This window comes from Rhinoderma darwinii, chromosome 3, assembly GCF_050947455.1.
Source record: "Rhinoderma darwinii isolate aRhiDar2 chromosome 3, aRhiDar2.hap1, whole genome shotgun sequence".
Lineage (NCBI taxonomy): Eukaryota > Metazoa > Chordata > Amphibia > Anura > Rhinodermatidae > Rhinoderma > Rhinoderma darwinii.
The window spans coordinates 113035208-113062633 of record NC_134689.1 but is presented as its reverse complement, the minus strand read 5'-3'; the positions used below and the strand labels follow the sequence as shown (position 1 = coordinate 113062633).

At 42.5% G+C, this 27426-nt stretch overlaps 1 protein-coding gene across 2 annotated transcripts in view; it reads left to right on the top strand.

The window, feature by feature from the left end:
• RRP7A (ribosomal RNA processing 7 homolog A) overlaps positions 1-22666 on the top strand; it is a 65059-nt gene extending 42393 nt beyond the window's left edge. For both annotated transcript variants that reach the window (XM_075860037.1, XM_075860038.1), the window contains exons 3-7: positions 6563-6685; positions 8249-8372; positions 10162-10259; positions 12493-12691; positions 20876-22666. In XM_075860037.1, coding sequence (XP_075716152.1) covers positions 6563-6685; positions 8249-8372; positions 10162-10259; positions 12493-12691; positions 20876-20961 — 630 coding nt within the window. In that variant the 3' untranslated portion in view covers positions 20962-22666. The remainder of the gene's footprint in view (positions 1-6562; positions 6686-8248; positions 8373-10161; positions 10260-12492; positions 12692-20875) is intronic.
• The last annotated feature ends 4760 nt before the right edge of the window (positions 22667-27426 follow it).

Here is a 27426-nt window from a genome sequence, read left to right as displayed (position 1 = left end):
CTGCGCATGCGCCGCTCCCACACAGTCCAATTCGAAATTGGCGCCGTCCGGCGCCATTTTCCTGTGGACCGGAAGTCGCGGCCGGACAGTAATATTACTACTTCCGGTCGCGGCTTCCGGATTTGTGCACTTGGACCAGCAGCAGCAAACGGAGCGGACGGGCCGGAGGGAGCCGCGGCGGCAGGAGCAGGTAAGAGATTTCAATGTATGTTCGTGTTTGTGTGTGTTTACTACTGTATGTAAACCTACTACACTGTGTGTTAGCTCAAAAAATGGCGACACACAGCGTAGGAGGTTACACCGTTCAAACCCCTCGTTTATCCCGGCACTAGCCAGGATAAAGGAGGGGGGGATGCTGAGAGCTCACTAGAGCGAGGGCTTTTAACCCATTGTTGCAATGCTGCAATTTTGGGAATAGCTCCATCTAGTGACCAAAAATGGGTAGTATTATAAATTAGAATTAATTTATAATATTTCCTGACTATTCCCTGACTCGTGAAAAAAATAAAAAAATTTTGAACAATGTTTAATCACCCACACACTAAATGTTTAATTTTTTTAAAAAAAACATGTTTTTCTGGCAACACATTCCCTTTAAACGCTTTCACATAGCAATAATACTACTCACAGTTGATCGTGGAATAGGGAAGAAGCTTCACAAACTGACGTGTTACAACGGTAGCATCCTCCTACAGTACCACGCTTGAATTCAGTGACCTCTTTAGAATAACCCTATTTTTTTTTTATATAAATGTAAAGGCAGATTACATGGCTAGATGCTTGATTATATACACCCGTGGCAATGGGACTGAATGAAACACCTGAATTCAATTAAGTGTCCCAATACTTGAAGTAGGTCACTTTACACACTGATAATATATTCCGTTCAATTGATTTGTAAAGTCACTGCCTGAAGAGAACGATTAAAATTATTTTAATAGTATAATTACTAAAAATGGCCCTTAAAGCCCTAAGTATCTAAATACAGGCACAAGCATCTGGTCAGAACGTATGAGACAAGGTCTATTGGTGATAGATAGTGAACCCACTCCTAGACCACGATCTCACCTTATGAAATAACTGATACTAGACCAACTGCTACAAAGTAATCCATTTGGATTACTTTATAGCAGTAACTAAAAGCATTCTTTGATACCCGTGCATCGGCTGATTTGATTGGCATCCGGCGTTCTATTTGGCTGAGAAGTTGGGCGGCCGATCAGGCTCCTAAAAAAATAACCCTTATTGGACTTCCCTTTGTTGGTGGCAGACTATTTGAGAAACGTCTGGATGAGATTATTTCTGAGGCTACTGGCAGGTAAGAGCTCTCTTCTGTCTCTCAGAACCGCCCTCGCCATCTGCAGCCTTCACCCCTTTTTATGAGGTTTTGGTCCTTTCCTAATGCTTCTTCACAGAGGTCATAATCTTCTCAGAGACCAGACAATAGGACTGGTTGCCCCACCGAGCCCAATGCCCTTCCTTTAAGCCTATACCTGCCTGACAACAGTGCCCTAAGGCCCAGAAGTCCTGCTCTGCCAAAGCATCTTCAACCTGAAGGTGTCTTACCACTCGTGTCCGCTTTCCTAGTGAGGAGGACGAATGCTTACCTTTCAGGAGACCTGGCTAGCTCATGTGAATGACACCTGGTTTTGGGAGGTGGTGTCGACCGCTTACAAAATTAGTTTTTTACCTTCGAACCTTTCTGGGGGATTCTGCCGAAGCACCTCATGCGGCGTATCGAACTTCTGCCTTTTCTCAGGCTTCCTACTACTGCAGAGGGTTTTGTCCCAGTACCTCAAGCGGAACGTATTAAGGGTCTCTACTTCAATCTCTTCACAGTACCAAAAAAGACATTCCACTCCAGAACCCTCTAGGGAGTGATCCTTTTGTGATGGGTTAAATTTAAAACTTCTCTGAACAGGTTGATTTCCCCTGTACTCTCGGATCCACAAATTGTGCTGGTGGGAGAACTCACAGGCCATCACGCTGGGAGGGTCCTTCCTTCCCCTCCATCTGAATTCAGGCGAGTCTGTTTGGGTAAGGTGCAGTTTGTTTGCCTACAGATCAATCTTCTGGAACTGAGGGCAATCTTCCTGGCCCTGTCCAATTGGACGCTCATACTCCAGTGTTACTTGGTGAGGATCCAGATTGGCAAATCTAAAGCGGTTGCCTATCTAAACAAAGGCGGCACCATGAGTCGATAACTCTGTATGAGTCCTCTCAGATTCTTCTAGGGGCAGAGCGTCCTGTACCAGTGCTGTCCGCTGTCCACATATCAGGAATGCGCACATATGCCCCGGTCTTCCTAATTTGCGAAACACTGGATCCAGACAAGTCGTGTCTTCTCCCAGACCTATTTCATTACCTTTTTGAGAAGTGCGGCATGAGTCTCTTGTGCATTATGTTACAAACAAAAGGTTCCAACCAATGTGGCCAGGGTGAGGAATCCAAGGACCATTGCGGTAGACACCATGGTTACTCTGTGAGACAGAATCTCCCTCCTATATCTCTTTCCTCCCCTTCTCTCTCCCAGAGTTCTTTAGAGACTCAAATGGGTAGGCATTACTGCTATCCTGGTGGCCTTGCCAGGTGTGGTACGCCGACCTAGTCTTCCATCTCACAGCTGCACCTTGGTGTCTTCCAACTCAAAACGACCTTCTTTCTCAAGATCCACTATTGGTGAGCCTGAGGTCTCTGAGCTAGTCATCCAGACGATGTTGAAGACCAGGAAGCCTCAATCGACCAAGGTGTACCAACGTATGTGGATGGCCTAGTTTTCCTGGTGTGAACAGCATAGTTTTAATCCTATGTGTGTTCTACACCTAAAATCCTTTCTCTTCTACAATCAGGTCTTGATCTGGAACTTGGGTTGTCTTCCCTTAAGGGTCAAGTTTCTGCTCTATCCATACTTTTTCTGCATGCCTTGGACCTTTTGGTCTAGTGAAGGCTTTCCTGCAAGGAGTGGCTCATTAGGTTCATCCCATCCCACTGGGCCTTGGGATATCAATTTGGACCTGGGCGCTCTTTAGATTGCTCTACAGATTTGCTCACTGTCCTGGTGGCAGTCACTGCCATCAGACGGGTTTTGGAACCAGTTGCCCTGTCCTGTCCTGCAAGTCCACCTTTTTGCTCAACCATAGGGATATGGGGGTATTCCGACCTGTCCCGTCGTTTCTCCCGAAGGTTTTCTCAGCCTTCCGTATTAAGATATTGTTCTCCTCCTTTCTTTCTGCCCCTCCCCCATCTCACCAGAAGGAACGAAATTTGCTTTAATTTGACTTGTGAGTAGTCCACGTCTATTTCGGTGGCGATGTAGACGTTTTGGCTCATAGATTCTCTTTTTATTCCTGAAGGGCGATTTTAAGCGCTTGGCAGGGTCTGAGATCAGCATTGCGCGCTGGCTGTAGTCTGTGACATTGGAAGCCTATCGGTCCAAAGATAACATTTCTTCCATTTAGGTCACTGCCCATACTACAGGAGCTATTGGTGCTGTCAAGCTTCAGTTGCGCAGATCTTCATAGCTGCTACCTGGGCTTCGTTGCACACCTTCATCAAATTTTACCAGATTTATTCTTTGGCCTCCTTCGATGTCTGTCTCTGTCGCAAGGTGCTGCAGGCAGCTGTGCATTAGGTGGGTCACATGGCTGTATTTTTTCTATATTTTTCTTCCCACCCTTTGGGGCCGCTTTAGGATGTCCCATGGTGCTTTGTGTCTTGATATAAACGAGAAAATAGGAATTTTGTACTCGCCGTAAAATCTTTTCTCTTTTGTATTTGAGGGACACTGAACGCGCCCTCTTTTTTATTTTCCAGGCTTGAGATCTGTTTTTATGGCTGTTTGGTTTATTCCTGCAACAGTGGACATATTGTTTTCTTTGTCTTCTACTACGTTGTACAAACGGATTAAAGGCATTGTGTTGCCAGAAAAACATGTTTGTTTTTTTAAATTAAACATTTAGTGTGTGGGTGATTAAACATTGTTCAAATTTTTTTTATTTTTTTCACGAGTCAGGAAATATTATAAATTAATTCTAATTTATAATACTACCCATTTTTGGTCACTAGATGGAGCTATTCCCAAAATTGCAGCATTGCAACATTGGGTTAAAAGCCCTCGCTCTAGTGAGCTCTCAGCATCCCCCCCCCCTCCTTTATCCTGGCTAGTGCCGGGATAAACGAGGGGTTTGAACGGTGTAACCTCCTACACTGTGTGTCGCCATTTTTTGAGCTAACACACAGTGTAGTAGGTTTACATACAGTAGTAAACACACACAAACACGAACATACATTGAAATCTCTTACCTGCTCCTGCCGCCGCGGCTCCCTCCGGCCCGTCCGCTCCGTTTGCTGCCGCTGGTCCAAGTGCACAAATCCGGAAGTAGTAATATTACTGTCCGGCCGCGACTTCCGGTCCACAGGAAAATGGCGCCGGACGGCGCCAATTTCGAATTGGACTGTGTGGGAGCGGCGCATGCGCAGTTCCCACACAGACGCCGTACACGGAAGTCAATGGGACGGGAGCCGTTCGCAGTCCCTATGGGACTGTGGCTGCCGTATTCCATGTCTGTATGTGTCGTTAATCGACACAGACAGAAATGGAAAAAAAATGGCAGCCCCCATAGGGAAGAAAAAGTGTAAAAATAAGAAAAAGTAAAACACAAACACACAAATGAATATAAACGTTTTTAATAAAGCACTAACATCTTTAACATATAAAAAAATAATTTGTGATGACACTGTTCCTTTAAGCCAATGTATGTGAGAAGGATAATGGGAGCCAAGACTTAAAGGGAATGTGTTACTAGAAACTTTATTTATTTTTCAGTTAAACCATTATTATTTAAGTGATTACACTGTTTTAATTTTTCACAAGTCAGGAAATATTATAAAGTAGATTCTAATTTATAACATTTCCATGTGCTGGCCACTAGAGGGAGCAGTTCCCAAAATTGCAGCATGGTCAATGTGGTAAAGCAACCTCATTGATGCTGCAAATTTGGGGTAGACACACTCTCTACTGTCCTCGCACAATCCCCCCTCCCTTCTTCTGGCTAGTGCCAGGAGAGAGAGGGGTTTGAATGTATTCAAGCCTCCTACACTGTGTGCCGCCATTTTCTGAGCGACTGCACAGTGTAGGAGGATTAGATAAAGGGCTCAGCAGACAGTAATACACGAACATAATACACACAAACATGAATTACCTGCTCCTGCCTCCGCTGGTCTACACTCCTCTTCCTTGCGCATTCACTTGGTTGAACATATGGCCGGAAGTCATCAACTTACTGTCCGGCAGCGGCTTCCGGTCCACATGAAAATGGCGCCGGATTTCGCTCTACAAACGAGCTTCATTTTGGTCTGTGTGGGAGCGGCGCAACTGCGACTGGAACGGCTCCCGCATTCTTGTATGTGCTGTATTTCATCTCTGTATGTGTCGATTAACGACACATACAGAATTGAAAAAAAAAATGGCAGCCCCCATAGAGAAGTAAAAGTCAGAAAACCTAAAAAAGTAAAACATGAGAACACAATTTAATAAAATGTTGGAAAATATTACATGAAAAGCAATATTATAAAAAAATATTAATTATTGACACCTTCCCTTTAAAGGCCATGTAAATGTTTTTGAAAGGTGGTGTTTGTGGGTTTTTTTTTTATAAAAATGTGTATTAGTGTTTTTTTAATAAACTTTGTAAATTTTATTAATTTTACTTTTTGACAGCTGCTCTGTATTCTCCTGTTTGTCAGCATCATATGTCAGCATCATACACTTCTATTCACAACGCCCAGCTAGTAAAACAAGTAAACACGCCCAGATGTTACAAACATAATACACGCCCAGTTGGAAATAAGAGAAAACATGCCCAGTTGTCCATTAGAAAGGCTCATTTGCATAAATATAAAATTGCTCATAACTTGGCCAAAAATGATCGTTTTTCCAAAAAAAAACACGTTACTGTTATCTACATTGCAGCGCCGATCACATGCAATAGGAGATAGGGATTTGATAATCTGGTGACAGAGCCTCTTTAAAGTGACAATTGTCCCTACTAGGGCTGTTTTAGGTACAGTTAGACCCAACAGTAGCCTCCTACTACTGGCGATCGTGTGACTAGTCACATGACCACCGGGACCAATAGAGGCAACTGCCGCTGTTCTATATACAGCGCTCATTGAGCGCTGTGTTAAGAGAACATAAAAACAGTTAAACCCGTTTTTGTCTTCTCGTCAGGGTCCCAGGCAGTCCGTGACTGCCAAGCACCCGACATTCAGCTGCCTAATTGCTTGGGTACCCGCAGTGTATATTTACAGTATAAAGTGGCGGGTTCTCAACCGGTTAATAGACTATTTACATGGACACCAAAAACAGACATTAATAACCTATTTTTTTTCCCCCACAAGTAGACAATTTGGCTGCATGGAAAGGAACACTGTAGTGCCACACTTAACTCTCCTGGTGCTAAATTTCCACCATTTTGCCTTTGGGACCAAGTTTATGTGCTTTTATGTTTTTAGGCTACGTGGTGACAAGTAATTATTCACATTGCAATCTTTATCTCTCTAGAAAGGTTTATCAGAGGTCTTCAGTTTTTGTGGCCATGTAGAATCTGTGGTGCTTCTGGACAAAACAGGATCTTCTGTGAAAAAACATGTGGAGGGTTATTCATTCAACCAGAGAGCAATTAAGGTGAGACTAGTAACATTTATGTTGGCATTTAAAGGATGTTTTGGTTATTAAAAAAAGCCGTTCTAAGTTGCTCCAAATTTAGAAAAAAAGGTGGCGCTGTCTGATGAAATGTGATTATAGCAGGCTGCAGAGTTTGACATCACTAATGCGGCCAATGATTGACTGCCGTGATATCAAGGTGCTTTACGCTGACAACAGAAAGCGGCAGGGGACGCCACCATCACAGAGTTTGTGCTGAATATAAAAAAGTGTTACAACTTATAGCGACTTAGTACTGTTTTTAAGGGATAGAAAACTGTGTGTGTGTGTGTGTGTGTGTGTGTGTGTGTGTGTATGTGTTTTATAATATATGTCAATTTTAACGTATACTTTTTTTTCTACTGTATACGGTTGTATGGAATAGCAAAGCTACTATGCTACACCCTTCATTTTTTCTTTTGGGAGTTACTGATTTATACTGGCCAGACGGTGGACAAAAGGGCACTCTTTTGGTGTCCGTCAGGGTAATGGAGCTCCATGGACACATCTAGCGTGTGTCGGGAGCTAGATGTAGAGCAAAAACAGGATGTGAATGGGGCCTAACCTGTTGAGACCCAGTAGGTCTAGTTAAAAAAAAACAAACAAAAAAATGCTCAATTGATACTTATTTGCTACTGATACTTATGGACATTCAATAAAAATTATTTTTAACTAAAAATGTTACGTAACCTCTTATTTTACATAACTGGAAAGTAGTTGTATTGCTAAAGCATGATTAAAGGGTATATGCATATTCTCTAGGCTTCATTTAAACTTCTGTATGAACGGTACACATAAGAGTTGTATGTTTGGTGCCAAGAACAATATGGGACAGCTCCTTTGGTAAAATGCATGAGAATGTTAATACAGCTATGTGAATAAAGCCTTTGTTTGACATATCTGAAATATGCTTTGATGGGGCTCTGTGACCTGGGACCCCACTTAATGTAATAATGAATGGCAACAAAGCATTGTGCCCTTTTTGCTAAAAGAGTGACTGCCCTTTTAGAATAGAGACATATCAGACGTTCGGATGGATGGGAGTCTCGGTGCTGAGACCCCCACCGTCACTGAAACTAAGGTATGCCGTCTTGAGCATAACGAGGAGCACTGATTACAACCGAAGGAGCTCTTCTGCACCTTAGTTTCAATGGCGGTGGGGGTCTCGGCACCTGGATTCCCACCAATCAAAACTTCTGATAGATCTCTGACATGTAAAAAAGATTGCTGAAAGTGCAGTCACTCTTTAAATAAGATGTCTATGGCTTATGCCGAGGCCTTCCCATTGAAATCATTGAGGTTATAATGTATGTGCATTTGATCTATTTTACTATTTCTTTTTATTTTCGTCTGTTACTGCGATGCCAAGATACATTATAAAGAGGTTAGATATTCCATTTTCTGATATGTTAATAGAAGGCGGTGTTTAGCTTGTATCTCTATTCCGAAGGATGAATAGTCTGCTTTAATCTATATTTTTTTTTAGTCTGAATATAACTTTGTTTTTGGTAACTTCAACGATCACAAACTATTTTTATTTTACAGGGCTTCAGAACGGCTTATATGGTATTCAAAGATGCATCTGGAATTAAAAAATTTAGGTCCAAAGAAGTCTGGACATCGTTTGTAATATCAAAAAGAGATGCGTTTGTAAAAGCTGGAATACACAGTGAGTCTAATAATTGTTTCTATTCATGTTTCACATGTTTAAAATTAATTTTCTTTTATTTTGAAGTTGCTTAATAGTGTTCCTTAGCGTCTATTTACACTGCGTTTGTAGTGTACGTTTGGTGTATACAATGATTCTATCCATAGGGCCCCATTCACCCAACAAATGCCAAATGAGTGCTCCTCCTTTTGGCACCTATCGGGATAACATACGACAGTATACTTTTTTTTTTTTTTTTTTAACTGTATGGAATAACCTTATCTACTACGATGTTCCATGCAAGGACATCCAGTAAAAAATATGTATACCGTGCGGAATATTTCTCTTTAACATGGGAGCCGGAGTTAGAGTAGCTAAACATTTGACAAACGTCTGACCTGTCATAGTGACATGTCAAAAGTTTGTTTTGGTGGGGGTCCGAGCACTGAGACCCCCGCCAATTGCTAAAACTTGTGTGAGAGCTCAGCCGCTTCGTGTCTGTTCGGCTTTTTCCGGAAAGCCGATGTATTGGAGTATGAGCTCATAGACTTTCTATTGAGTCCGTACACCGATACATTTACTCAGCTGCTTCGTTTTTGCGATTGGTGGGGTTCTCCGTGCTCGGACCCCCACCTATCCAAACTTCTGACATGTCACTATGACATGTCAGAAGTTTATCAAACGTTTAGCTACACTTTAAAATCCTCCCATCGTACACTGCAAACGCAGTAGGTATAGAAACTAGGGTCCGTTTCGCATATGCAGATCTTGATGCAGTTCTTTTTTTTTTTTTTCCCAAAGCCAGGACTGAATCCAAAATGAGAGAAGAGTATAAAGGAAAGACCAGTTGTGTTCACACATCGCAGTCAATTTGCGGTTTTCTTGCCATAATTTTCTCAAAATGGCACAGCTTTGCGAAAGAACGGCAAAAAAAGAAATAAAATAATGCATTTTGACCATGACATGTGAACACAGCCTTCTACTTCTCCACTCCTGTGTTTGGCTCATAGAGAAATAATTTTTTAAAAAAACACCCGGTCATGTGCCTCAGAAATAGGTTGACAACTCCAGCAGTGGTTCCTACCCAGATTTCCCAGACTCTTGGCAAATCTGATTGTTTGAGAAATTATACATCATATGATCTACATAGCTTAGTTAGATTTGGCATTCAGATGTTTGGGGAAAGTGGATGACAACCACTACTCATTAAAGCTGTAATTGTAATATGGGTTGACATTCAGCTTTCCAAAATATTACCGTAGTTATAACTGAGAAATTACTAAAAACAAATCTTTGTTCTCTTTTGTCACGGTGATTTTAAGTTGAAATGCTCTAAAGTATTATGTTGCTCGCAGTTGATGAATCTGCTTACATTGATTTTTATTAATGCGTCATGTGAGCTCAGACAGGAGTTTCTGGGACTCCTACCAATCGTAGGAATGTGGCCCCTTCACTGTATTTCCCTGCCACACGCTATCTCGAGAACTACAAAACCGTGCCATTAAAGTGAAGTGAAAATGTGAGCTGGGGAAAACTTAGAAGGGGACGCAGCACTAGATCTGCACTTCGTCCCAAAGGTCGGTCCAACACCGATCATAAAAGGATAGCATATCCTAGTGACATGGCATCACTTTATAAGATGGGAACCCATTAAAGTGTCGCAACGCGATTTGTAGTTGGTTATAGATTGTGTAATGAGCATGTCAGTATTTTTCCATCTAGCTAGGAAGAATTACCATTTCTAGAACTTCCTTACTGGGATTTTTTTTACCCAATACTGAAACTTATTTCTTTTTTTTTCTTCCCACAGAGTGGATAGAGGATTATGAGAAGTCTCTTCTTAATGTTGCTGCTCTCCAAGCTGAAATTGATCAGTATATGCAGGAATATGATGATAAAGTCGAAACGGTAAAATAGTTATGGTTAAGTGTTCAGGTTGCGTTTCGGTTTGTCAGGTTGCCTTCATGCACATAGTTGACCTATGCTACCAAAATCGAGTCTTATCTAATGTGTGGCCAGATATAGGTGTGTGAGACAAAAACTACGCCGTCTCTAACAGTAGATCTCAGGGAGCGCTGCTATAGTCTGGAAACACACCATCATTTTTTTGTTGCAGATTCTGAAGCGTTTTTTTGAGTCAAAGCCAGAAGTGGATTCAAAAGAAATTGGAATTATAAAGGAATAATTCATACCTCTCCATCCTGGATCCACTTCTGGCTTTGTCCAAAAAAAAAAAAAAAAAACTGCATCGAGTTCTGCAACAAAAATCTGTGTCTTAAGGGCGAGTTCCCATGTAGCGCTGCTGAATTTCGTCAACTAAATTCTGCAGCATTTACATCAGCAGCAAAGTGAATGGGATATGAAGAAAATCTCATGCCCAAACTGCGGGGGGAAAAAACAAATAGTAAACATTAATAAATTGACGTGTGGTGCAGAATTTAAATCCGCAGCATGTCAATTTATCCTGCGTTATCGTTGCTTTTCTGTTGCGGGTTTTCCCCATTTGAATTCAATGGGGATACAAAACCCGCAACAGAAAGCAAATGTGTTGCGACTTTTACGGCGGAATCACAGCGATTCCGCCACAATAATCACAACTCAGGAAAAAGAAAAATCATAATTGCCCAGAACTATCTCCTGTGCGCAGTCCGGCCTCCTGGGATGACCTTGCATCCCATGTGACCACTGCAGCCAATCACAGGCTGCAGCGTCCCATGGCCTGTAACTTCATCGTAGGAGGCCGGACTACGCACAGAAGAGGGAGGGGGTGAGTTAACTTTTTTTTCCTTTCCCCACGCTGCTTTCCGAAATTATGTTTGTCTGAAAAACCGTGCCACTTTGTGGTGTGTTTTTTTTTGCAGAGTGCTGCGGGTTCCAGGTCGGATACGCTGCACCGTTTTAACGCGGCATATCAGACCCATGGGAACCCAGCCTATGGCTACATTCACACAACAATGATCAACTGTCAGTTTTTCATGGCCATTCTGAATCCGTGTGTCTCCAAATTTTCATCCATTTCCAGTCTGACGGCCGTTTGTCATCCATTTTTATGGCTGTTAAAAAAAAATAAAATAAAAAAGTATGGATTTTTTTTGTCCCAACCCTCAAACACCACAGTGCTCATGTAAATAGTGCCACAGTGCCCACATTGAGCCAGGGCCCACATAGTACCACGTTGTCCACATATAAGGTGACAGTGCCACACCCCCCATATAGTGCAACATTGCCCATGTAGATATTGCCAATGTAGCTCACTATAGAGCGGAATCGCTCGGGCCGGGGATTCCGCTCGTAGACTGAGGCCCTGATGTCTCTGTCCACATATAGACAGTGACGTCAGGAGGGCGGAATCCTCTGCCAGACGTCACTATCCATATATGGATAATGAAGCCGGGACCTTCTCCAGGAGCAGAATTCCCAGCCAGAGCAGGGTCTGGGCGCCAGGGATTCATCTACAGGGAGCTACAGTGGCGCTATGTACAGGGGGATGGGGGATTGATATCTACAGGCAGTGGGTGCTATCTACATGGAGGGGTGCTAGCTACAAGACAGGAGATCTTGCGATGCACTGGCCAGGGATTCCACTGTTGAAAGCCTTGACTTCACTGTCCTTATATGGACAGTAATGACAAGGGCTTCCCCGGGCTCAGCGCTCAAAGTAGCACTGTGTGCGGGGAGTCCTCGACCGGGATAAATTTTTACCGGCCGTTACAAGGATTGTTTCCTGAAAAACGGCCGGTAAAAACTGATCTATTGACTTCTATGGGAGTCATCTGGCGGTGTGGCATAGCACCTCACTGTTCTGAAAACGGACGTTAAAAATAAAAACCGTCTGTCATACGACTGTTGTGTGAAGTGAGGGTTATTTAGCGAATTGCTATATAATATGTTACAAAGTATATGCAGTACTCTCTTCTGCCACTGCGGTTTATAATTCTGTGTAGCATGGGAAAAAAAATCCACTCTAAACCATTAACCTTTATACATTTAAATTCTCTTAAAAAAATTTTTCTCAAACTAAAATATATATCTGTTTGTGGTGACATCCCTTGTATCAAATTCTAGACATCCAGATTATTAAACAGAACACTTGTTATAGAATTGAGATGGCAAAAAAAAAAAAGTTAAACTATTTTAACAGAGAGAGGACAAAGCCAAGGAAAAAGAAGGGATGCCAGATGAGGATGGTTGGATAACGGTAACAAGAAAAGGCAGACATCCAGGTGTAGCACGGACAGAAGCATTAAATCTGCGGCTGGCAGAGAGGGAAAAGAAAAAGAGAGCCCAGAAAGAACTTCTAAACTTCTATGCTTGGCAGCACCGTAATAAAAAGAAAGAACGTAAGTGCCTTGTTTTTTTTTACCATTCTCTGCTCTTATATAACTTTATTTATTTTTAAATAATAGTTTATGTAGTGCAGCCTTTGAGTCTGTTAAAAGAAATGCTGCAAAGAGGACTCAACACTATGCTCCATACAGTGCAGAGGTGGCATAGAGGGAATGACCCAAACTATTGGAAAAGCCCCACCCGCTGCTACTGTTTAACTCAAGCCTGGTTCATACGGGGACGCTAAGTGCAGTTCAAAAATGCACCACCTGTGACATACAAAATACTTCACTGACAATTCCCCGTTCTAACCTTTTCCCTCTAGAAATAGTAAATTAAACATTGCCCTAGAACTGTTACCATGTGTAAAAATGCACGAGCCGTTACATTTATTTCACAAATAATTGAGGGGAAAAAAACACCACAAATTTAAAGAGGCTCTGTCACCAGATTATAAGAGCCCTATCTCCTACATAATCTGATCGGCGCTGTAATGTAGATAACTGCAGTGGGTTTTATTTTGAAAAACTATCATTTTTTAGCAAGTTATGACCAATTTTAGATTTAGTTTCTTAAAGACCAACTGGGCGTGTTTTTACTTTTGACCAACTGGGCGTTGTACAGAGGAGTGTATGAGGCTGACCAATCAGTGACCCATCAGTGTCATACACCTCTCATTGTTCCAGCCCAGCTTCTTTCACTGCATAATCTCACTGTGCTGTGGATCATGCTGGGCTGGAACAATGAGAAGTGTATGAGGCTAATTGGTCACTGATTGGTCAGTGTCATACACTTCTTTACAACACCCACTTGGTCAAAAGTAAAAACGCCCAGTTGGTCTTTAACCCCTTAATGACCGGGCCATTTTGCACGTTAATGACCAAGGATTATTTTTTGTTTTTTCACGGTCGCATTCCAAGAGTCGTAATTTTTTTTTTATTCCGTCGACATAGCCGTATAAGGGCTTGTTTTTTGCAGGACGAGTTGTATTTTGTAATTGTACCATTTTTAGATGCTTACAATATATTGATTAACTTTTATTAACTTTATTTTAGGAGAGAATTGAAAATAAGCAGCTATTCCAGCATTAATTTTCACGTTCTAAATTTACGCCGTTTACTATGCAGCGTAAATAACATGTTAACTTTATTCTATGGGTCGGCACGATTACGGGGATACCAAATATGTAAAGGTTTTATGTTTTCCTACGTTTGCACAATAAAAACCCTTTTAGAAAAAAATTACTTGTTTTTGCATCGCCGCATTCCAAGAGACGTAACGTTTTTATTTTTCCGTCTGTGGCCGTATGTGGGCTTGATTTTTGCGGGCCAATGTGTAGTTTTCATTAGTACTATTTTGGGGTACATAGGACTTATAGATTAACTTTTATTTTATTTTTTATGGGGGGAATGGGAGAAAAGAGAGAATTTTGTCGTTGTTTTTTTGGACGCCGTTCATCCGGCGGTTTAATTAATGTGTTCATTTTATTGGTCAAGTTGTTACGATCGCGGGGATACCATATATGTGTATGTGTTATTTGTTTTGACACTTTTACTAAATAAAACCACTTTTTGGGCAAAAAAAGTAGTTTTATTTGATTTTGACTAATTATTTTTTTTTTCCCCACAAACTTTATTTAACTGATTGACATTTTTTTTTAGTCCCAGCAGGGGACTTCACTATGCGATGTGCCGATCGCATATATAATGCTTTGGTATAATTCGTATACCAAAGCATTATTGCCTGTCAGTGTAAAACTGACAGGCAACCTATTCGGTCATGCCTCTGGCATCGCCTAACAGGCAGATGCTGAAGACAGACCTTGGGGGTCTTTGTTAGACCCCCGGCTGTCATGGAAACCCGACGGCGACCCGCGATTTCTTTGCGAGGGCGCCGATCGGGTGACAGAGGGAGCTTCCTCCCTCTGTCAAACACATTAAATACCGCTGTCACTATTGACAGCGGCATTTAATGGGTTAAACTGCCGGAATCGGAGCGCGCTTCGATTCCGGCAGTTGCAGCAGGAGCCAGGCTGTGTATAACAGCCGTGCTCCTGCCGCTGATCGCGTGGGTACAGTGGCAGTACCCGCGCCATCACAGGACGGATATATCCGTCCGTCCTGCGCGAACTAGCAGCTGCTGAGGACGGATATATCCGTCCTTCGCCGTTAAGAAACTAAATCTAAAATTGCTCATAACTTGCTCAAAAATGATCGTTTTTCAAAATAAAAACCACTGCTGTTATCTACATTACAGCGCCGATCAGATTATGTAGTAGATAGGGCACTTATAATCTGGTGACAGAGCCTCTTTAACCCCTTCCCGCTCCTTGACGTACTATTACGTCATGGCAGCTGTATCGTTCGCGCTCCATGCCGTAATAGTACGTCACGGGAGTAACGGCCGTTTCGGCCGTCCTCCCGACACATACAGGAGCTGTGACGCTGCTGTCTTGTTCAGCAGCTGTCACAGCTCCTACAGCGGGGACCGATCGCTGTGTCCCCGCTGATTAACCCCTTAAAAGCCGCGTTCTATAGAGATCGCGGCTTTTTAGGGGTTAAGCTGCCATCGCCGGCCTGCTACGCGATAGCGGCCGGCGATGGTGACTATGGCAACCGGACACCAAACAATGGCGTCCGGCGATGCCATAGACGGAAGCCTAGTGGGTCCTGACAACGTCAGGACCCACTATGCTTGCTGTCAGTGAGTAGCTGACAGTTCTAATACACTGCACTACGCATGTAGTGCAGTGTATTAGAATAGCGATCAGGGCCTCCTGCCCTCATGTCCCCTAGTGGGACAAAGTAATAAAGTAAAAAAAAAGTTAAAAAAAGTTGTGTAAAAATAAGAAAATAAAAGTTTTAAAAGTATTAAAAGTAAAAATCCCCCTTTTTCCCTTATCAGTCCTTTATTATTAATAAAAATATATAAACAAACAAATAAACTATACATAATTGGTATCGCCGCGTCCGTAACGGCCTGAACTACAAAATTATTTCATTATTTATCCCGCACGGTGAACGCCGTAAAAAAAATAAATAATAAACCGAACCACAATCACAATTGTTTGGTCACTTCACCTCCCAAAAAATGGAATAAAAAGAGATCAAAAAGTCGCATGTACCGAAAAATGGTACTGATCGAAACTACAGTTCGTTACGCAAAAAATAAGTCCTCGCACGGCTTTATTGATTGAAAAATAAAAACGTTCTGGCTCTTAGAATAAGGTAACACAAAAAGTGAATGATTTTTTACAAAACGTATTTTATTGTGCAAACGCCATAAGACATTAAAAAAAACTATAAACATCTGGTATCGCCGTAATCGTATCGCCCCGCAGAATAAAGTGAATATGTCATTTATAACGCACGGTGAACGCTGTAAAAAAAAAAGAATAAAAAAACAATAGTAGAATTGCTGTTTTTTAGTCACCACGCCAACTAAAAATAGAATAAAAACTGATCAAAAAGCCGCATGCACCCCAAGAAAACTACAATGGATTCCTCAAGGGGTCTAGTTTCCAAATTGGGGTCACTTTTGGGGGGTTCCCAATGTTTTGGCACCACAAGACCTCTTCAAACCGGACATGGTGCCTAATAAAAAAGATGCTTCAAAATCCTCTAGGTGCTCCTTTGCTTCGGAGGCCGGCGCTTCAGTCCATCACCGCCCGAGGGCCACATGTGGGATATTTCTCAAAACTGCAGAATCTGGGCAATAAGTATTAAGTTGCGTTTCTCTGATAAATCCTTTTGTGTTATAAAAAAAATGGTATAAAGAGGATTTTCTGACAAAAAAAAAAATTTAAATTTCAACTCTACTTTGCTCTAAATTCCCGTGAAACACCTAAAGGGTTCATAAACTTTCTAAATGCTGTTGTGGATACTTTGAGGGGTCTAGTTTCTAAAATGGGGTGTTTGATAGGGGTTTCTAATATCTGGGCCCCTCAAAGCAACTTCAGAACTGAACTGGAACCTAAAAAAATAAATAAATGAGGCAATACTTCGCTTCTTACATTATACTGATAATGAGCCGTGCCCACCCCGAGATGACCCCAGTTTTGACCGTTTGTATAAACGGAGACCCCTATTAGACCGTTCCAGTGCCCGGTTTTCCCAGCATGCACCCCTGAGAAGTGTATTTCTATTGATGAGTCCCTGGTACATTTTAAAGGGAGGGTTCAATTCCGCCAGTACCTGCCGGGTAAGAGGGCAAGGTATGGCGTGAAGATGTATAAGCTGCGAGAGTGCATCAGGGTATACCTACAGGTTTAGGATATATGAAAGAAAGGCCACCCCCAAACCAGACTGCATCCTGGACTACAATAGGTACATGGGAGGGATGGACTTGTAAGATCAAGCCCTGAAGCCCTACAGCGCCATGCGGTGTGGTATAAGAAGCTGGCCGGGCACATCATACAGATGGCATTGTACAATGCGTACGTGCTACGTCGATGTGCAGGCCAGACGGGAACTTTCCTGGAATTTCAAGAGGTGATTATCAAGAACCTAATCTTTAGGGACCAAGAAGGGGGGGCACCCAGTACTTCTGGAAGCGAGCCCACACGCATCGTACCAGGGCAACACTTTCCAGGAGAAGTTCCCCAAACTGGCAAGAAGGGAAAAAGTCAAAAGAGGTGCAAAGTCTGCTATAAGAGGGGGTAAGGGAGGACACAATATATCAATGTGACACGTGTCCCGAATAACCAGAGCTCTGTATGAAAGTGTTTTAAAATTTATCATACATCCCTTGGTTTATAATTTACCCCAATTTTACTTACCCTGATGCACTCCACACAGCTTATCCCCCCTCGTCTTTCCCCTCTGGGCCCTGCTGTGTGTCCAGGCAGCTGATAACAGCCACATGTAGGGTATTGCCATATCCGGGAGAACCCACATTACAGTTTATGGGGTGTAGGTCTCCGGTCAAAATGCTCACTACACATGTAGATGAATGCCTTAAGGGTGTAGTTTTTAAAACGGGGTCACTTCTTGCGGGTTTCAACTGTACTGGTACCTCAGGGGCTTCTGCATACATGACTTCGCACTAGAAAATCCCCAGTAGGCCAAATGGTGGTCCTTTCCTTCTGAGCCCTCCCATGGGCCCAAATGGCAGTTTATCACAACAAATGGGGTATTGCGGCCCTCAGAACAAATTGCGCAACAGAATGGGGTATTTTGTTTCTTGTGAAAATAAGAAATTTTCAGCCAAAACTACATATTATTTGAAAAAAATAATTTTGTTTTCATTCCCAGCCCAATTCAAATAAGTTCTGTGAAAAAACTATGGGGTCAAAATGGTCACAACACCCATAATTGAAGTCCTTGAGGGGTGTAGTTTCCAAAATGGGGTCATTTGTGGTTGGTTTCTATTGCTTTGATACCTCTGGGGCTCTGCAAATGCGACATGGCACCCGAAAACCAATCCAGCAAAATCTGGACTCCAAAGAACACACAGCGCTCCTTTCCTTCTGAGCCCTCCCATGGGCCCAAACGGCAGTTTATCACCACAAATGGGGTATTGCCGCACTCAGGACAAATTGGGCAACAGAATGGAGTATTTTATTTCTTGTGAAAATAAGAATTTTTGAGCTAAAATGACATATTATTGGAAAAAATATATATTTTTTTAATTCCCAGCCCAATTCAAATTAGTTCTGTGAAGAAACTATGGAGTCTAAATGGTCACATTACCCATAAATGAATTCCTTGAGGGGTGTAGTTTCCAAAATGGGGTCACTTCTGGTGGGTTTCCATTGCTTTGATACCTCTGGGGCTCTGCAAATGCGACATGGCACCCGAAAACCAAACCAGCAAAATCTGTACTCCAAAGAACACACAGCGCTCCTTCCCTTCTGAGGCCTCCCATGGGCCCAAACGGCAGTTTATTGCCACAAATGGGGTATTGATGCACTCAGGAGAAATTGGGCAACAAAATTGAGTATTTTGTTCCCTGTGAAAATAAGAAATTTTGGTAAAAAATTACATCTTATTGGAAAAAATGTCATTTTTTTAATGTCACAGCCCAATTGAAATAGGTGCTGTGAAAAAACTGTGTGGTCAAAATGCTAACAACAACCATAAATGAATTCCTTGAGGGGTGTAGTTTCCAAAATGGGGTCACTTTTGGTGGGTTTCCATTGCTTTGATACCTCTGAGGCTCTGCAAATGCGACATGGCACCCGAAAACCAATCCAACAAAATCTGGACTCCAACAAACATATAGCGCTCCTTTCCTTCTGAGCCCTCCCATGGGCCCAAACGGCAGTTTATCACCACAAATGGGGTATTGCCACACTAAGGACAAATTGGGCAACAAAATGGGGTATTTTGTTTCTTGTGAAAATAAGAAATTTTGATCACAAATGACATTTTATTGGAAAAAATGACATTTTTTTCATTTCAGAGCCCAATTCAAATACGTGCTGTGAAAAAACTGTGCAGTCAAAATGGTAACAACAACCCTAAATGAATTCCTTGAGGGGTGTAGTTTCCAAAATGGGGTCACTATTGGGGGATTCCTACTGTTTTGACACCTCAACACCTCTTCAAACCTGGCATGCTGCCTAAAATATATTCTAATAAAAAAGAGGACTCAAAATGCACTAGGTGCTTCTTTGCTTCTAGGGCTTGTGTTTTAGTCCACGAGCGCAGTAGGGCCACATGTGGGACATTTCTAAAAACTGCAGAATCTGGACAATACATATTTAGTAGTGTTTCTCTGGTAAAACCTTCTGTGTTACAGAAAAAAAAATGAATAAAATTGAAATTCAGCAAGAAAAATGAAATTTGCAAATTTCACCTCCACTTTGCTTTAATTCCTGTGAAATGCCTGAAGGGTTAAAAAACTTTCTAACTGCTGTTTTGAATACTTTGAGGGGTCTAGTTTTTAAAATGGGGTGTTTTATCAGGGTTTCTAATACATAGGCCCCACAAAGCCACTTCAGAACTCAAGAGGTACCTTAAAAAAAAGGCTTTTGAAATTTTCTTAAAAATATGAGAAATTGCTGTTTATGTTCTAAGCCGTGTAACGCCCAAGAAAAATAAAAGAATGTTCAAAAAACGATGCCAATCTAAAGTAGACATATGGGAAATGTGAACTAGTAACTATTTTGGGTGGTATAACCGTCTGTTTTACAAGCAGATGCATTTAAATTCTGAAAAATGCAATTTTTTCAAAATTTTCTCTACATTTTGCAATTTTTCACCAATAAACACTGAATATATCGACCAAATTTTACCCCAAACATGAAGCCCAATGTGTCACGAGAAAACAATCTCAGAATCGCTTGGGTAGGTTTAAGCATTCCGACGTTATTACCACATAAAGTGAAATATGTCAGATTTGAAAAATGGGCTCTGAGCCTTAAGGCCAAAACTAGGCTGCGTCCTTAAGGGGTTAAGCCATATTAGCCAATTAATCCCTATCTCCTATTGCATGTGATCGGCGTCATGTGTATTCAGAATCCTGACACTTCTGAATCTTTTCTGTGAGATTTCCAGCAAGTGAAACAAAATCTCGTTTAGCTCCGTAATCTCGCGAGATTTTGTTTCCCTTACTAGAAATCTCAAAGAAAAGAGTCAGAAGTGTCAGGTTTCTGAATACACACGACGTCCAGGTTGGATTTCATGTGTATTCATTATCAGGACACTTGATTAACGTTAATCTCTGTGTATGTGGCTGCACATCGCTGCTGTGTAAATCAATGGAGATGAGTGTATGATGCTGACTGGTCACTGATTGGTCAGCGTCATACACGTAAACACGCCCAGTTAAAAACACAATACACGCCCAGTTGGACGTAACGAAAAAAAACGCCCAGTTGTCCATTTCAAAGCTCATTTGCATATATATATATATATATATATATATATATATATATATATATAAAATAGCTCATAACTTGGCCAAAAATTAACGTTTAAAAAAAAACTAAAAAACTTTACTGTTATCTACATTGCAGCGCCGATCACATGCAATAGGAGATATGGATTTGAGAATCTGGTGACAGAGCCTCTTTAACTAGGCTGGCAAGCACTGCAAATTATTTCCAGTTTCAAATTCCATATAAATTTCTTTTACATGACTCTCCGTTAATGATCACAAGTTATCTCAAAGGGGAATATTCTGTAATACTATATATGATAAACTTATTTAGAATCCAATCACAATGTAACTGTCCTGGTTTTTGTTTTTTCCAGACCTCGCTGAGCTACGAAAAAAGTTTGAAGAAGATAAGCAGAAGATTGCACTGATGCGGGCTCAGAGAAAATTCCGCCCTTATTGAAAGATATTTCTGTGTACCCTTTTTAATATATCCTGTTCTGGATTTTGTACAAACTTCTAACAACATTGATCTGTATCGCCATCGGGCACAAAGAAAACTGTGCCTCACTGACTGCAGCTGCAGATATGCATATAACCTTGTAATTATCATCTTGACCTCAAATCCTAACTGAAAAGGCCTTTTCAAAACTTCAAAATATGTTTATACAGTAATTAAACCACAAGATTAACCCCTTAATGATCAAGCTTGTTTTGACCTTGACCAAGCCAGATTTTTCAAATCTAGTATGTCTGACTTTATCAGAGAATAAGGGCTTGTCCATACGTAACTGATTTGCTGCGGAAAATTTCCGCAGCATTTATGCGTCAACTAGCCGACAATCCGCACCATTTCATGCGGAAAATAGTTAGTCGCAAGCTGTACCTTATTTAGGTGGTAAAAGTAGACTGATCCGATTTGCGTAAATCAATTATAAAAATGTATGAAATGTTGTAAAAATTTTAATTTTTCCCTATTTTGAACTGCAATATGTAACGTACATGCAGACAGTACACATTTTTTTTTAATTAAACTTATATTTCCATCAATTTAATATATTTTGGCAGCATTTAAAAAAAAATACATCTTTGAGCAATTTAGGAGACTTACAAATGTACTTTTATAGATTTTGAAGTACATTTTGTTTTCCTGCACCAAGCCAAGTTTTCACAGGCTCATTCATAGGTATCCAGAATGATGTAAACCCCCACAAATAACCCCATTTTGAAACTACGCCCCTTAAGGTATTCAATAAGGCGTGTTGTAAGTATTTTGACCCCAACGTTTTTTTATAAGGATTTAATGTAAAGCAGTTAAAAAATAAAAAATTTTTTTTTGCAAACGTGTCAATTTAAAGACAGATTTCTTTGTACATCGAACTTGAGAATGAAGAAACATACCCCAAAATCTATCGCCCTTGTTCTCCTGTGTTAAAAAAAAATACCATTATTGTGGTCCTAATGCTCTGTCTGGACACACGGCAGGGCCCAAAAACTAAGGGAGCACCCGGTGGCTTTCAGGACACACATTTTGCTTGAAAATGTTTTGGGCTCCACTGCAAATTTGGAGAGGCATTGAGCTGCCAGAACGATAGAAACTTCCCATGAATGACCCCATTTAGAAAACTAGACCCATTAAGGAATTTTATTTAGGGGTGTAGTGAGTGTTTTGACCCCACAGTTCTTTGAATTTAATGCAAAGTAGGTGAATAAAAAAAAAAAAAAAAAAGCTTTTTCCCCAAATGTGTCACTTTAAAGACAGGTTTTTTTTGTAAAGCGCACACTAAAATGAAGAAATGCACCCCAGAATGTATCACCCTGTTTCTGCTGTGATCAAAAATATCCTAATTGTGGCTCCAATCTGCTTACTGGACAAACAACTGGGCCTATGGAGGGAGCACTCTTGGCTTTTAGTACACAAAGGGATTCCAGGCCCCATTCCCTTGTTTGTAGAGGCATTATGCTGGCAAAATTATAGAAACCCCCAAGAAATGATCCCTTTTTTTAAAAATTCACCCCTTAAGGTATTCATCTAGGGGTTTAGTGAGCATGTTGAACGCAAATTTTTAGGAGGAAATAATGGGAATTATCTCAGGGAATATGGGTATGTATTGTTTTCTTCACATTTCTAATACATTTTCACATTAAATGGGAAAAAAAATATCTAATTCGGCTACTGTGTTAGAAGAATGTCGCTAACTTTTCTCTTTGGGGGCCATGCAAAAGAAAAGAGACGCTTTGATCCCAAAAAGGAGGCATGTGCCTAACAATGCATTTGCTTGTTCATATGACTATGTCTTGCTAACAAAGCAGTTGTCCCAAATTTTTGTCATTCTGATGCTGCTGTGAACAGCATTCTGGACTTACATGTAATAAATGATAGCGTAAAACAAACTGTAATGGAGTGAAGGGCAATATACAAGAAAAATGGAGGAAAATGTATCCAACTATGCGGCAAACTCGCGTTTGTACACAAGATGAAAAACACCTATAGTGCTATAATGAGAAGTTTTATTTTTCATAGTGGCTGGTCATACATCTCTTTAGCCCCATCAATCCCTATATAAGGGATAAACGTGCCAAGCTATGTGGTACACCATGAAAAGCCCCTGCCCGGCAAGGTAGATACTGCTATGTGCACAAAACAACCATTCACCTTCTGAATATATAAAGGTTTTGGACACTGTCCCACCTGTAGGAACAGTAAAGGATCACTAGTCCCCAAATTTAATGTCAGTTTTTCTAGAAACGTCAGGTGCAAGAGGTCCTTACATTACGGGCTTTATTACAATTGGGTTTTTGCAGGAACAGCTCGATTACTGGTGATCCTCCATAAAAAAAAAAAGGGATTATGCCCGTATCACCATACAGTAATATGAATGAAAATAACACTTGTGTGGCAGGACATAGTCAGTAGAAACAAAATAATTAAAAATATGAAGGGTAAAACTTGCCCACTGTCTGAAAAGAATACCCTCTATTACCTCTCCCAAAAGAATTCCTCCCCTCTTAGAAAGCCCACAAACTAAAATGAAAATATAAGTTTAAATTGACTTCCAGTAAGATCCCGCTTCCCTTTCGGCATTCCCAAAATAAAATTAATAATTGTAAACTGTGTGGTATGTCCAGGGCCGCCATCAGGGGGGTATTAGGGGTACTGGTGTGAGCGGCCCGGCCAAACCAAATTGAAAGGGGGGCCCGGCAACTGCCGCGACTTGCCATTTCACCACAGAATGTCGTGAGCTGCGGGCCCCCCTCTCGTCATGGGGGCCGTCGAACCGCCCGCGCAACAGATCGCGCGCACAAGGAAACTCCCGCGCGTGCGCACTCGCGAGCGGCCGCGAGCACGCACCAACGAAAGCCCGCACTCGAGACCGCGCGCACTCGCGAAAGCACGGACGCGCGCACCCGCGATCGCCAGCGCGCGCACCCGCGTACGAAGCGCATGCAGCCGCGGACACACACACATGGACAGAACTTACCTGGAGCCTGGCTGGAGGTGAAGGACTGGACGTCTGGACCGAAGACATCGCCTGAAGAGGACTGGAGTGGGAGCAGCTCTTCAGACACAGTGAGTAAAATGTCTCAAAGTGCTGTTTATGTATGGCCCTGTTCACACAGAGTATTTTGCAGGCAGAAAAAAAATCTGCCTCAAAATTCCTTTAAGAATTTTGAGGCAGATTTTGACCTGCCCACACTATCTTGCCGCATTTTTTTGCTGCGTTTTTTGCCCGCAGCGATTGAGGACAGCAGACAAAAAACGCAGCGAAAAATGCATTTTCTGCCTCCCATTGATTTAGATGGGAGGTCAGAGGCGGAACAGTGGCAAGAAAGGACGTGCTGCTTTTTCTTTTTTCCGCGACTGGCTCCCATTGATTTCAGATTAAATCAATGGGAGGCGGTTTTGGAAGTTTTTTGGTGCTGATTCTGACGCAGTGTCAGAGTCAATATCAAGGCCCAAAAACTCTGTGAACTGGGCCTTATTGTTCGGGTATGTTCACACGATAGCAGGCATTTACGGCTGAAATGACAGCCTGTTTTAAGAAGAAAACAGCTGCGTCGTTTCAGCCGTAAATGCTCCTCCTCGTAATATACGAGGCGTCTGTGACGCTCGTATATCTTGAGCTGCTCTTCATTGAGTTCAATGAAGAACGGCTCAAATTACGTGGCAAAGAAGTGCCCTGCACTTCTTTGCCGAGGCAGTCAATTTACGCGTCGTCGTTTGACAGCTGTCAAGCGACGATGCGTAAATTACAGGTCGTCTGCACAATACGTCGGCAAACCCATTCAAATGAATGGGCAGATGTTTGCCGACGTATTGTAGCCCAATTTTCAGACGTAAAACGAGGCATAATACGCCTCGTTTACGTCTGAAAATAGGTCGTGTAAACCCAGCCTTAGGGCTTATTCAGATGAACGTGTAATACATCCGTGCAACGCGCCTGATTTTCACGCGCCTCGCACGGACCTATGTTACTCTATGGGGCCGTGCAGACTGTCCGTGAGTTTCATGCAGCGTGTGTCCGCTGCGTAAAACTCACGACATATCCAATATTTGTGCATTGTTCGCGCATCACGCACCCATTGAAGTCAATGTGTGCGTGAAAATCATCCCTCCTGGGATGACGCTGTAGACCATGTGACTGCTGCAGCGGGCACATGGGATGAAACGTCATGACAGGAGGCCGGGCTGCGCTAAGAATAGAGGATCGCGTCACCAGGACTACGGCCGGGGCAAGTCTAAAACTTTTTTATAAATTTAAAAAAGTGCCTTTTTTTTTTCCCTCATTTGTGATTTTTGCGGCAGAACCGCAGCATTTTCGCAACAGAGGAGCAGCGATTCCACAGAATAAATTGACATGCTGCGGCTTAAAAAGCCACACTGCAGGTCCATTTTTTTTGCAGCGTGTGGATGAGATTTGTTCAAATCTCATCCACTCGGCTGTAATATGCTGCGGATTGTCCACAATAAAATGTGTTGCATAAAATCCGCAGTGTTCATGCCTAGTGTGTTCCTACCCTAAGGCCGGATTTACACAAGCGTGTGCGTTTTGCGCATGCAAAAGGTCCATAACAGCTCCGTGTGTCAGCAGCGTATGATGCGTGGCTGCGTGATTTTCGCGCAGCCGCCATCATTATGGCACACTGTTTGTATGTTTGTAGCACGTGGTGCTTTTCTGTTTTCATTCATAGTTTATACTGCTGCGGAAGTGCTGGGTGTGATTTTCACGCACCCATTGACTTCAATGGGTGCGTGATGCGTGAACAATGCACAAATATCGGACATGTCGTGAGTTTTACGCAGCGGACACACGCTGCATGAAAATCACTGAAAATCTGCACGGCCCCATAGAGTAACATAGGTCCGTGCGAGGCACGTGAAAATCACGCACGTTGCACGGATGTATTACACGTTCGTCTGAATAAGCCCTAACAATAAGGCCCAGTTCACAGAGTTTTTGGGCCTTGATATTGACTCGGACACTGCATCAGAATCAGCACCAAACAACTTCCAGAACAGCCTCCCATTGATTTAATCTGAAATCAATGGGAGCCAGTCGCGGAAAAAAGAAAAAGCAGCACGTCCTTTCTTGCCGCGGTTCTGCCTCTGACCGCCCATCGAAATCAATGGGAGGCAGAAAATGATTTTTCGCTGCGTTTTTTGTCTGCTGTCCTCAATCGCCGCGGGCAAAAAACGCGGCAAGATAGTGTGGGCAGGTCAAAATCTGCCTCAAAATTCGGTGCGCGGTTCCAGGCGGTCGCCGGTGCACTTGTGCGGGAGTTTGCGGGTGCGCACGATCGGTCGCACGGGCGGCGGTGTTTGACGGCCCCCATGACGACCCCCATGACGACGACCCCCATGCTACCCAGGGCCGCCATCAGGGGGGGTATTAGGGGTACTGATGTGGGAGGCCCGGCCAAACCTAATTGAAAGGGGGGCCCGCAGCTCATGACATTCTTTTGGTGAAAAAAACGGGCCCCATTGCAGGGGCCTGTTTTTTTTTCTACCAAAGGCAAGTCGCGGCAGTTTGCCGGGCCCCCCTTTCAATTAGGTTTGGCCGGGCCTCTCACATCAGTAACCCTAATACCCCCCCTGATGGCGGCCCTGGGTAGCATGATCTAGTGCTGGACGGAGTACTGTTAACAGGTGGTGCCACGGTAGGGGGGCCCAGAAAATTTAGCTGTAGGGGGCCCTGAAATTCCTGATGTGTCTCAAAATGGGTAGTTGCAGAGGCCTGGTTGAGATGGACATATGGGGCAGTAAAATCATCTATCCCTCCTCCTATAATTAATACAAACCTGGAACCTGTTTAGGGGATATCTTCTCATTGGCAGGGATGGGGTGAAGAAAGTGGCGCTCTAAGTCATCACACATCCTCCGACTCGTAGGATTGTGCACGGCCGGAGGAGTCGAATTTGAGATGCTCAATAACTGAACTGGAAACTGAATTGGATTGCTACCTTTTAGTACCCGGCCCTGGTCTTGCGCTTCACCAAATAAGGTTGAAGCACCTGGTCCGAGAGATCTACACCCCTCCCCCCATAAATTTATTATAATCTGTCACAGGGACAAGCTTACCCTTTTCAGTGATGGCCCCCCTCTCTCTAACTGCCACCATGGTGTCTACATACAGAGTGGACAGTCATTTTTTCAGCTCAGGGACACTAGTTGGGGGTCCATGATGAGTAGAGGGACGTGGGTTTTTTTTTTTTGCAATAAAGTGTCTTGCATAAATATTTGTCACACAATGCAGGTAGAGAGAAAAAAGCTGCACTCATCCGGTCTGACGTAGAAAATTCTTTAATGCTTGTAAAAAGGTGTGGGGGGACGGACGGACTAAGACATTGTCAGGCAACAGCCGTTTTGCATTCAATGCTTTCTCAAGGGCTTGAGAAAGCGTTGTATGCGAAACGGCTGTTGCCTTGA